General features: G+C 37.1%; 1 protein-coding gene across 1 annotated transcript in view; it reads left to right on the forward strand.

Moving 5' to 3' along the window:
* Positions 1 to 13,162, forward strand: part of LOC135200239 (heat shock 70 kDa protein 14-like) — a gene marked incomplete in the record, with an annotated part of 291,697 nt that overhangs the window by 232,493 nt on the left and 46,042 nt on the right. Inside the window, 1 exon segment of the mRNA XM_064228688.1 lies at positions 12,618 to 12,788. Coding sequence (XP_064084758.1) covers positions 12,618 to 12,788 — 171 coding nt within the window.

The raw sequence follows: 13,162 nt of genomic DNA on the forward strand, positions 1-13,162 counted from the left end.
TCTCTCATATATCGACTGTGATACCTATTGACACTCCTCCATCCTCTACCTATGATAATCCTCCATTCTTCACTGAAAAATTCCAGTTTTTAGAATTCAGGATGGACAGCGAGTTGCTGTCTATGGGATCTTTAGCAAGCCAAGACCTATTGTGTCTGGAGTTCTACAGGGTTGTGTTCAAGGTCTACTATTATTCTTAGTGTATTCAAGTGATATGGTTGTTGGCCAGGAAAACATGATTGCTCAATGTGCAGAGCATGCAACATTTGTGGGTGTCATAAAGTCTCAACTTATGAGAAATAAAGCTGCCCATAGTCTCAGTCATGACATGGAATGGATTAGTGAATGTTGTAGCTGGTGTGTGTAAGACTGAACTCCAGTAAAATAAAAACACTATTGATTAGCAGATCTCATACAGATTTTCCACCCCCTCTTCACCTACAGGTAGATAAAGCTCTGCTGAATGAGTAACTTTAACTATTCTAGGTGTCACTTTTGACTTGCATCGTACGTTTGAGAAACAGCTAACAAAACTATTAATAAATGCTGCATGAATGTTAGTTATTGTACGTTGATTGATTAATTTATGGCTACTAAAACTGACGTCAGAACATAGTTATTGACAACCAGGTACGCATTGTACATAAGGCCTCATATACCCTGTTTGCTGGCATATAAGACACCCTCGCACAAAGATATTTTATGGGAAAATATTTTAGTATGTTTCATCATACATTTTTTGAAAGATATTTTACAGTGATTTTGTAGGGAAAAAAAGTCTGATTCTGTGCATGAAATACAATATTGAGTGCATACTTGAATAAACTATGGCATCTTTATGAAATTTACCATAAGTAAACATCCTTTATATGTTACTGCGACAGATGACTGCCAGGCTAACTGCAGACGTATCGTAAGCAATTTTTCATAAGTGTGGTAAGAGACATCATTCAGCTTTTTTTCAAAATTTTATTATTTGTAACAATGTATTGTCATAATTTTTGTCCCTACCCAGTATGCTAGCATACAGCACTCAGTCACCCATCCATAATACTACAGCCATTTTGGGCACAAGGCAGTTTTTTGATGCATTTAAATTTTTAAAAAGTGTCTGATACACCAGCAAATATGATTATTATATAACACATAAAATCAGTGTAACCTGTTTTAAGTCATTTATCCTTCCTTTACTAGAATACTATTCTCAGTTATGGATATGTCCTGCCAGAGATTTATTCAGGCAGTCCCTGGTTATCAGCGGTCTCGGTTAATGGCGATCTGGTTTTATGGCGCTTATCTAGCGCAATAAAATTGGCAACTTATGGTGCCATGTTGGGGCGAGTTTCCGTTATCGGCGCCATAAGGTGCTAATCCATAACATACCTAAAGAGGCGCCATTCACCAAAACTCGACGGCATGAGCGCCATAAATCACCGAGTTTCGTTTAATGGTGGTTTTGCTCATCAGCACCCAGCTGTGAACGGAACCACCGCCAATAACCGGGGACTGCCTGAGTCTTTTATAAATTTAGATAGAGTTATTTGTGGAGGTTGGTTTCTGTTTCCTAAAACGAGTAGCAGTTTTGGCTTGGACTATCGATGGATGGTGCCAAGTTTGTACATTTTTCATTCCATGTTGTATTTAAACAGTTCGTTCACATCTCCAATGGATCCCTGATCCCCTTTCCCTTCTGAGAGCAACCACAGATTCACTGAACAGTAGCAACAGTGTGCAGTAAATATGCCCACTGTCTAACTTCTTGGTGCAAGAGGGCCTTTGTTCCTCACACCTTAGGACTCTGGAACAGTATCCCTGAGGAGGATGAGCAATTGGAACTTCATAAGTTCAAGAGAAGATGCAGTGATTTTTACCCTGATACAGTTATCCTTGCATTTTGATCATTGAGTTACATTTTTATCTTTATTGTGTTCATTTATTTTTCTTTTTAAATGAGATCACTTCTTTCTGTAAATCCCATTACCTCCTCTTACTTCTTTCTGATGAACATCATATTCTTTGAAATTATTATTATTAGTAACATATTCAAAAGATGAAATCTGTTCATATGGAACAACCCCACAAGGACCATTGACTTGAAATTCAAGCTTCAAGCAATATGGTGTTCATTAGGAAGAAATAAGACGAGGTAAATGGAATACAGAAAGAAGAGACCCCACTTACTAAAAAGGAAAAAAATTAATAAATTAACAAGTAAATATAAAAATATTAAAATGCAAGAACTGTATTAACTTAGTAATGTATTGCACTTTTGCTTGAACTTCTGAACTTCCAGTTGCAAAACTTCCTCTGGGAGGCTGATCCACAGTCAAGCGGTGCAAGGAAAAAAGGACCTCTGGAACTGAGAAGTTTGTCAGCAGGGGACATTTACTGCATTTACTGGTGCTGATGTTCAGAAAATCTGGTTGCTCTTGGCAGATAAAGGGAATCTGGGATCAAATGTGAATGTGAAAGTTCTCTGTTGAAATACAACATGAAAAAGTGACCAACAAGAGACTACTACTTTTAGGAAACAGAAACCTACCACCATGAACCACTCTGTCTATCTGGGAGAAGCAGACATAAACACTGGAGAACAGTATTCTAGTAAAGGGTGTACAAATAATGTACAAATAAACTAAAACAGGTGGCATCAATTTTATCCGTTATAAATATATTAGGCCTCAAACAATACTCAACTTTCATGAGGCATAAGGTGTTTCTCAAAAGGTACATGTGTCACCTAGAATAGTCAAAGCTTCAGACTTGTTCAGCAAAGTTCCATCTACCTGAAGGGGGAGGATGAGGTGGGGAATCTCTTCTAGATCTACTAATCAATAGTGTTTTTGTTTTACTGGAGTTCAGCCTCATGCTCCACTGACTACAACATTCAATAATTTGGTCTGTGTCCCAATTGAGGCTGAGAGCAGCTTCATACTACACCCACAAGTGTTGCATCATTGGCATACTGAACAATCTTGTTTTCCAGGCCAACAACCGTGTTGTTTGTATATAATGAAAATAACAGTGGACCAAGAACACTGTCCTATGGAACTCCAGATACAATAGGTCATGGTTCACTAAAGATCCTGTCCACAGCAACTCGATGTATGGAAATCTTAGTTACTAATCCTAAAATATATCCACCTACTCCTAGATTCTGAAGTTTATAAGTGCCTTGTGATTTGCTAAATCAAAAGCAGTAGTAAAATCTATCATAATTACTCGGCACTCAAAACCATTTTCAAGGTTCCCTTACAAATGATTTTTATGATGTTACTGTTGTGGTTAGTTTGTTTCTTAGTTTTGATTACAATTTTGTTGTAAATATTAATTTTTTCGAGAAACATTAAGCAGAACCCTGGGCCTATTTCATACTCATTACAGCAAGGAAAATGGTAAAGTACTTTACTCAGATATTTGGGGCTTAATGTCAGATTTTCTTGATCTCCAGAGTTGTGCCAATAACTATGATTTATTGTTTTTATCTGAGACTTGTAAGAAGTAACAAGTCAAAGGTTGAGCTTTTAATCCCGGAGTTTGATGCCTCTGACTTCATTTATCATCGTAACATCCACATGCGCAAGGTATGGCTATATACTCGAAGTCTGGACGACCTATTTACCTTCTGAAAATTTGGAGGGTAGTTGCCATGAAGTTTTTTGTTTTGGAATTTTCAGGAAGTTCAACTATGTTTTTGTATTTGCTGTTTACTGTAATCCAAATATATGTGTACGTATTTATTTATCTAATAGCAGTACTTTATTTAATATTTTCTCTTCATTTTCATAACTCATACTACATTGCGACAGTTATTAGTACATATACCTGTATAGGTATCTGTATAGGCATCTTGATTTTTGTTATAGTCAGAGTTTCGGTGATCACCATTAGTAGTTACATCTGAGTAATTACTTGAATCTGAGTATATATTATCCTTATCTGCACATCTCATTGATTTTGTATTTTGTAATCATGTGAATTCCTCTTTTCTATCTGTTTCTATTGTATCTCGCTGGTTACTTACCTGATTTTCCCGTATGTCTCTCGCTTATTGAAACTGTCTCAGGCAAATTGATCAGATTGGGTGAGACTTCATTGTCAAGAGTAAAACATACACTTCCAAATTATCCAGTTTCAGGCTAATCTTTCCTTCACAACTATGTAGTATTATTCAACATCTCATTAAATTGAAAGAGAACAATACTTGTACGAGAAAAATCTGTCTTTTAGAACTAGAAAACTTTCAACAAATTTGTGTGACAAAATGTCTTATTTCTAAGTTCACATTTCCTAGACCTCTAATTTGTTTATCCACTGTTCCTTTTATAACTCTATTTTGACCCTGAATCAGAATTTCTGCAATGCCTAAATATCTGGTTAAAGTTGATTTATCTATTATATTTATGGTACTACCTGAATTTATAAGTACAGTACAGGCCGTCCCTGGCTTACTACGGGTTTGGCTTATGACTTTCCAAGGTTACAACACTTTTCAATTATATTCATCCAAGGTTACGCCACTTATGGTGCCAATCTGACAGAAGAAATATGACTCCAAGAATGCAAAATAATCAATATTTGAAGGTTTTTTATGAAAAATGCAATAAAAATGCAGTTTACATAATTTTTAATACACGTAAAGCATTAAAAGTAAGGTTTTCTTAGGAATTTTGATGATTTTCCGGCTTACGACACGTCTCAAGAACGGAACCCCCGTTGTAAGCCAGGGACTGCCTGCATGTCTTTCCATTTATTGGAATTTTTACAATAGGCAAATCTTATATGTTTATTTCTTCTTCTTTCATGGAGAATACTACTTTGCTGTTCAAATAGGAAATTGCAGATGAACCTTCACTTCGAATATGAGCTCTTTCCTCATCTTGAAGGGATTTACTTTCTTCTCTGAAGGGGTTAATTGTCACTGGCTTGAAGACTTATTTGAATTAGGGAGACTGTTATTTATTTTTACAACTTTATTGATTTCCTTATTATTGAATCAACAGCTTCTAGTTACATGCCCAACCTTCTTGCAAACTGTACAGATTCTAGGTTTTCTGCACTCGTTAGTGGAATGATTGGTATACCTGCTGTTTTCACATGTCTGTGGTCTCACTTCTTAAGCTGAATAGTTAGTTCCATTGGTTTGAGTTATTTGTGTCTGAAGATTGACCAGGCTTATATGTTAGGGGTGGATCATTCCTTGAAGGATTCTGTCTTCCTCCCTGGTTCGGATTCTATTTTCTTTTAGTATTTTGGGCATATTTCCCTTGAAAGGAAGTTGATCTATTCCTTACTTGTCTGGAATTATCATTGTACTTATTATTCATTCTTTATGAAAGATTGTTAATTCTGCCTTTCGTTCCACTGTTTTTCTGTTACCTCTACAAATTCCTTGGAAAGATTTATTTCCGTCTTCTGGATTTCTTGCCTCATTGTTTTAATGTTTAAACTATTACTCTTTGGATCAATTTTAATTTTTCTGAAAGCCTTCTTTTCATCTTCAAGTACATGATATGTTGTTCCAAATGACAATTAGTTGAAAACATATCTTAGACTAACTAAGTCCTTTTTCATCATCACTGAACTGCATCTTATCTCCAATGGAGATGTTTGTTGTCTGTAAGTCTTCTGTTATTTTATCTATGGCATTTTTAACTTTTGCGTCAAGATTTGCTATGGATTCATATTGCGGGTTAAGGAATTTAGTAATATTATATAATATGCTTTACTTACTGGTTCCTAAAGCGATAAACAAATTGTTTTGAATTCATCATATTTAGTTAATTTGCTAAAACTAACAGAATTCAAAGTGCATCACTGTGTTCTGAACTAACAAGAAGCAAGGCTTCATTAATCTTAGCTCTTTCATCAGTTATTTCCCCTGAAGATATGCAGCTGTCTGCATTAGCTAACCAATGATTCATTGTATAGGACTCTAGCCTATTTTAGTCAGGATTGGTATCTTCTAATTGTCCACAGAAATGTGTGGCCTCGGTTATTAGAGCTGCCTGATTCATTCTTTTATATCTAAATGTGTTAGTACTATTAGTATTATTACTATTATTATTATTTTATTAAAAGTAATGGCTACTTCAGCAACGTTACACTTGTAGAGGATCTTTTCTATTTTACGAATAGCGGCTTTTTCTGTGCTACTTAGACAGGCTAGTAGAGCGACTATAGAGGTCATGATCAAAGAGTGTCAAAATCAGTGTACATATTTAAATTTTACAGATAAACTCTGTAATTCATCTCGCTCGTCTCTCTCTCCTCTTCTCTCTCTCTCTCTCTCTCTCTCTCCTCTCGTCTCTCTCTCTCTCTCTCTCTCTCAGCGAGCTTTCGTCTAGAGCTGCCAAACATCTTCTAGGCTAGGAAGCTGAGGGCGGAGTGCTTTTCGTGTGGTGTCCGTCCTCCTTATATTTGGGGGCGTCACCAGGGGGTCTGCCCCATGCTGATTTCATATTGGCTGGTGGCGGTAAGTCTTCTCTTTCATTGGTGGCTTGAGCCAGGTCTCAAGCCACTTTCGCAGAGTCGATGGTTGCAAAGCTGCAGGCTCTGCAGCTGTCTAGACCTCCTGAGCTGTGCGGTAATGTTGTTGGACGCTGCGTTACGCTGTGAGACGTCATGGCTAATATGACATACGATTGTCATTGCCTGCAGAAGTATCTCGTTCGGGGGCGTTGTCTTCCGTGGAGTTGACGTGGTTGGTGGTGTCATTGTTGGTGGCAGGTCTTCTCATACTCGTGGAGAGGAGAAATTCTTCCTTCGTTGTATTCAGTGTATGTATTATTTGCTGGATGAGAAGCGCATCCAGCAGGCGTAACCAACGGGCATCAGGGGCTTTCCCAATGATCTTAGTGTTCTGGATGATCACATCCCAGGAGATGGCCTCTTGAAGCTTGGTATGGGCGTGGCTCTTAACCCTTAAACAACAAGCGGTATTTTAAAAATCATCTCCCGTATGCCGGCGGCGTTCACGAGTGAGCGCCGAAGTGGAAAAATTTTTCTTTCAAAAAATCACAGCACGCTTAGTTTTCAAGATTAAGAGTTCATTTTTGGCTCCTTATTTTGTCATTGCCTGAAGTTTAGTATGCAACCATCAGAAATGAAAAAAAATATCGTTATCATATATAAATATTGGGATATATGACAGCGCGGAAAAAAATTCATATAATTGTATACAAATCGCGCTGTGAGCAAAATGGTTAAAGCTAATGAGTTAATTTTTTTTTGTTGTATTGTACACTAAATTGTGATCATTTTGATATATAACACATTGTAAAACTATCAAGGCAACACAGAGAAAATATTATCACAAAATGATGCATGAATTTGTAACGTGCGGACGTAAAAAAGGGCTTTTTTCAAAAATTCACCATAAATCGAAATATTGTGCTTGAGGACTTCCCATTTCTTGCAAAATGAAGGCAATTGATTGAATATTACTAGACTAAGTGTTGTAGCTTACAATTGCAGTTTTCGACCATTTCGGTCGAGTTAAAGTTGACCAAAGGACGAATTTTTTTCTGTTTATCGTTATTTATATGAAAATATTTCAAAACTGATAAAAGCTACAACCATAGGTTGTTTTTTGGGCACATTTTCATATATAAAACTTTATGTATCAGCTAATTTAAAATTGTGCAAACATTATGACAATTGGACAAAAAAATGTATGATTTTTCCGGGAGAGTTACTGCGCGGACCTAAGGAAAAGGTTTATTTCATAAATTCACCATAAATCAAAATATTGTGCTAGAGACTTCCAATTTGTTGCAAAATAAAGGTAAATGATTGAATATTACTAGAATGTAATAGTTTTAGCTTACAATTGGGTTATTTTACCAATTCGGTCAAGTCAAAGTTGACCGAAGGTTGAAATTTTGGCACTTATTGTTATTTATATGAAAATATTTCAAGACTGATAAAAGCTACAACCATGGGTTGTTTTGTTTTTTTGTATTCTACTTGAAATTGCGCACATTTTCATATATAAAACTTTATGTAACGGCTAATTTAAAATGGTGCAAACATTATGATAATCTGACGAAAAAATTTCTGATTTTTTTCGGAAGAGTTTTCGCGAGGACGTAAGGAAAAATTTTGGTTTATTTCATAAAGTCACCATAAATTGAAATATTGTGCTAGAGGCTTCCAATTTGTTGCAAAATAAAGGTAAATGATTGGATATTACTAGAATGTTAGAGTTTTAGTTTACAATTGTGTTTTTTTATCATGTCGGTTGAGTCAAAGTTGACCGAAGGTTGATATTTTAGCCCATCGTTATTTATATGAAAATATTTCAAAATTGATAAAAGCTACAACCATGGGTTATTTTTAGTTGTATTCTACATGAAATTGCACACATTTCCATATATAAAACTTTATGTAACGGCTAATTTAAAATGGTGCAAACATTACGACAATCGAACGAAAAAATTTATGAATTTTTCGGAAGAGTTACCACTCGGACGTAAGGAAAAAGTTTTTTCATAAATTCACCATAAATCGAAATATTGTGCTAGAGACTTCCAATTTGTTGCATAATGAAGGTAAATGATTGAATGTTACTAGAATATAAGAGTTTTAGCTTACAATTGCGTTTTTCGACCATTTCGGTAGAGTCAAAGTTAACCGAAGTTTGAAATTTTGGCGCTTATCGTTATTTATATGAAAATATTTCAAAACTGATAAAAGCTACAACCATGAGTTGTTTTTATTGTTGTATTCTACATGAAATTGCGCACATTTTCATATATAATACTCCATTTAATGGCTAATATAAAATGGTGCAAAAATTATGTCAAAGTGATGAAATAATTTCCGAGATGCGTCACTCATACTTTTTAGTGCGAGAAGAAAGAAATTCGCGCTGCGCGCCTGGGTAACAATTGTAAACAAAACAACGCCTTGATCCGTGAGCTCCCAGCATCCCCCAAGGCGCGTGATTCAAAAGTTTTCGCCCTGTAGGCCTATAACTATTTTTCCGCGAATTTTTAAAAAAAAATTTTCGTCGACGCACCATACGTCCAATCGGCACCCAACAGACAGTTTATATCAACGTTTAATACGTCCAGTCAGCGTTAAAGGGTTAATAGCCCTCTCTTGGGCATGGCAAGCGAGTGTCTGAGACAGGCGCATGCTAGTCATACCAACATAGATGCGTCTGCTTCAGGGGGTTTCATACCTGCGGGGAGGGGATATTTTTCTTAACTAGGTCGCATGTCCTCCGATTCTGGTTATATATAATCAAGTCAATTTTCTTGGTGTCGTCAATTGGGATTACATTGTTGGAAATAATCTTCTTGACGGAGTCCTTTTCTTCACGGTAATGCAAACTCATGAAGGCTTTATAATACAGCTTGATATTAACCTTTGCAGCGGGCTTTCACTACCGTACCATTTATTCGAATACTGTTATTAATTTATTCAAATACCCGTTATTTATGAGTACTTGGGAGGCGCGGTCGAGTTCTTAATGAGTGTCCTGTCAGGTCGAGCAGTGGGAGAGGGCTCTCCTGACGAAGGCCTTGACGGTCGAGCTTTTGAATCTGGCGGGGCACTCCCTGTCACTGTTGAGGCAAAGTCCAAGGTTGGTCTTCTTTGTGTAGACAGAAGTACGGAGGCCGTCTTCCGTCTTACTTACAAAGATGTCGAGGAAAGGGAGCCGGTCGTCGGTGCTGTATTCAACTGTGTAATTCAGCACACTGCACATCTGAAATGACTGACGGAGGGCTTCTACCTCATCCTCAGTGTTGACTAGAACAAAGATATCGTCGATGTAACGTCCATATCTGTGGGGTTGCTGCAACCTGGCGAAGACACTTTCCTCCATGGTGCCCATGTAAAAGTTTGCAAAGAGGACTCTTAGTGGGGAGCCCATCACTATGCCAGCCTTCTGGCGGTACATCTGGCCATGGTGGGTGGAGAAAGGGGCCTTCTTGGTGCAGACTGACTCCTGTAAACACGCTCAAGGATGATGTCGATGGTTTCATCAACAGGCACGTTTGTAAACAGGGACTCCACGTCCAGCGAGGCGATAATTCCGGTGCCTGGGGGCGTCCTTGATGACTTCTAGGAATTCTGCTGACGTTTTGCCAAGGCGTATGTAGGGCGCGGCATCTGGGTGATGATTGGCCGGAGGTGATTTCCTTGTTTGTTGGTTTTTATGTTACCATATGAATAACCCAGGTTGTAGTCTCCTTGTATAGGCGGGAGGTGGACAGTTTGTCGCAGCATTTACTGCGTTGATGACTCCATTGGCTTCCCTCTTGATGTCGTCTGTCAGATTTCTTGTTAGGCTTTTGAACTTGTTCTTGTCGTACAAAATAGCATCCAGCTTCTCGTGGTATTCAGCAGTATCAATCAAGAGAAAGGCTGCCATCTTGTCCGCACATAGCACCGTGATGTTCTCTTTCTCCTTCAGCTCCTTCGCTGCTTTCTTCATCTCCTTGGTGAGGATCCCGCTGGAGTGCGAGCCCTTCTCCGTAAGGGCTTCAGCAAGTAGGAGGGGTTGAAGGGCGTCGGTAGTTCTCACAATGCTCCAGGCTTCAAGTTGTTGGATGGAGTCAAGGAGCAACTCGATTTTGAGTCTTGACGTGATGCTGAGGTCTGGGTCTCAAAATGACGATAACCAAAAATCGGCAATAATAGAGCTTATCCAAGAATTCATTTATCATCATCGCTAGACAAGCACCATAAAACCAGATCGTTTTTAACTGGGGACTGCTTGTACAGTAGACCCCCCCCCTTGAATATCTAAAATAGAACTGCCTTTTATATATATATATATATATATATATATATATAAGAGCACAAGAAAACCTAAAAAAAATGCTTATACTTGAATATTTTAATAGTTTTATCAAAAAAGGGCATTTAGTCACAACAATGATATGAAAGTATTTAATTTGTAAATATTTCTCTGTGAAAAATACCACGAATAGACAAATTTTCAGTAAATAATGGGTATACTATATGGTCACAGAAAAATCCACGAATAGGCAAGTCCATAAATAGCAGAGGTTGACTGTATATGATAACCCCACTGCTGCATCTCTACCCTTCCAAAAGAACCCCTTCTCTACATAGTCTTACTGCCCCTCCTCTCCCGTGGTACCCAGCCATCATGCCCACCTTGTTTGGAAACTTCTTTAGGCCTCACCCATCCCCCTTAAGCCTTTCTCAGTCCTGAGGCCGTGCATCAATGGCCAACCATTAGAGAGCAGTTTTTCTTTTCCATTTGTATACATTGTATATCTTTGAGATCTTGGTCTTTGGTCTTAGTTTGCCAGATAATGGTGATCTGGGTAAGTAAAGGATTATTTTGTATCACATACTATCTGTGGACTTTGGTCCCTTGGGTCTGGTTGTTACTGGATAATGTCGAGTTCCAGATAATGATGATCCAGATAATTGAGGGGTTACTGTATATCATATATCTTTGGGGCCTTGATCCATGCTCCAGGTGTGTCGGACAATGTCGATTTCTAGATAATGGCAATCTCAGTAATTGAAAGGTTACTGTACGTAAATCATATAAGATGAAAAGGTTCACATTACACAGTTTACACAGAATATGAATTCGGCTATGCAGCAATAACCTAAAACAAAGAATATCAGTTCTCTTTTACTGGTAGTGTCGGTCTTCACAGCAGTGTTGTGTACAATCACATCAGGCATCAAAATTATAAAAAATTAATATTCAATAAATTTTGATTTTTAGCTACTCAAGAAACGCTATAGAAGTCATTCTGTTTTTACTCGACAAATTGTATATTAATGGAAAAAATATATAAATGGGTATGTAGTATCCCAGCCCATGTAGGGATTAAAGGAAATGAAGAGGCTGATAAAGCAGCTAAAGAAGCAGTTGATATGATAAGATCAAATTATAATATTTCTATTTGTGATTGATTACATTACATAGTGTATAAGAACTATTAAAAATAAATGGCAGAATTTATGCAATGAAGAATCTGAAAATAATAAATTAAAACATAAATCTCAGTGTTGGAAAATGGAAATCATCAAAGAAAGAGGCACACACAAGTAATTCTGATACGTCTTTGAATAGGTCACATTCATTTCAATCCTTTGGGCCATCCCTATGTGAGCTCATAATCATCTTGGTGGTCTGGTAAACCATTTTAAGAGTAATAATAAAAGTAATTTGTTTTTTCCATAATATACAAACCAGAAGTTCTTTTGCATTAATGGCCTGCCTCAGCGTCCTCTGTTATCTTGTGCTTGGGCCAGAAGGCAATTGAAGCGCAGACTAAAAGGGGAGTCAGTCTGCTCTCTACTTGTTGATAGTTAACTACCTTGTTAGTAAGTTTGAATGGCTATTTCCAGCTAGGATTTGAAGCTAAATCCTATATAAAGAACTTCAGTTTTGTATGTCGGGAAAAGTACAAACATCTTAAAATTTGACACATTTCATGCATTATGAAATCAATTGGATGTGCACAGTTTATAGTACTAGTAGTTATGAATATTGTTTTTGTTATTTAGTACATTTTTATTATTATTGGTGATGTTTTTATTTCTTAATTTCTTAACATTGTGAACAAAGTACTTGCATTAAATTTCATGATATTCTTTATCTCATCTTCAAGATTTTAAACACGGACAGTAATGAATGTGTCTTCAGTAGAGGCACCCCTACTCACTCACGTCACAGTATAAATTTACCTCTTCCTAGTTCAACTTCATCAGAGTGTTCAGTGATTATATATGAAGGGGAAAGATGCTCACAGAATCCTGAGGAAGAATGTATTCTTGTCAAGGTAAGTGTTGATTCAGTGTTCTTGATTGTTGCCTGTCTAACTTTGAAATATTTTCTTTTTGTTCCTATAAGAATACACCTTCGTCTTTTATATGGATATAATTTGAGCAAAAGCTGGTTCAGTTGTCAAAGCTTGGTAATTAGGTGTTAATTAGTGGCAGATGATTTATAGGGGTGGGGAACCACCCACTTGATAAATACCATTCACCCTGGAATTGTGGATGACTTTACCTTGTTTATTTAATCTGGTTTGGCTGTTATAAGGAAGATGTTGCCTGATAATTCTTTTCCTAGGAAAAATTATTAGTTGTCTTGGAGGTGTGCTAGATTAATGTCACTTGTGACTGTCAACACTTATTCTTTTTGTGCTCCTTG

Source organism: Macrobrachium nipponense, chromosome 26, assembly GCF_015104395.2.
Source record: "Macrobrachium nipponense isolate FS-2020 chromosome 26, ASM1510439v2, whole genome shotgun sequence".
In the NCBI taxonomy this organism is placed as follows: Eukaryota; Metazoa; Arthropoda; class Malacostraca; order Decapoda; family Palaemonidae; genus Macrobrachium; species Macrobrachium nipponense.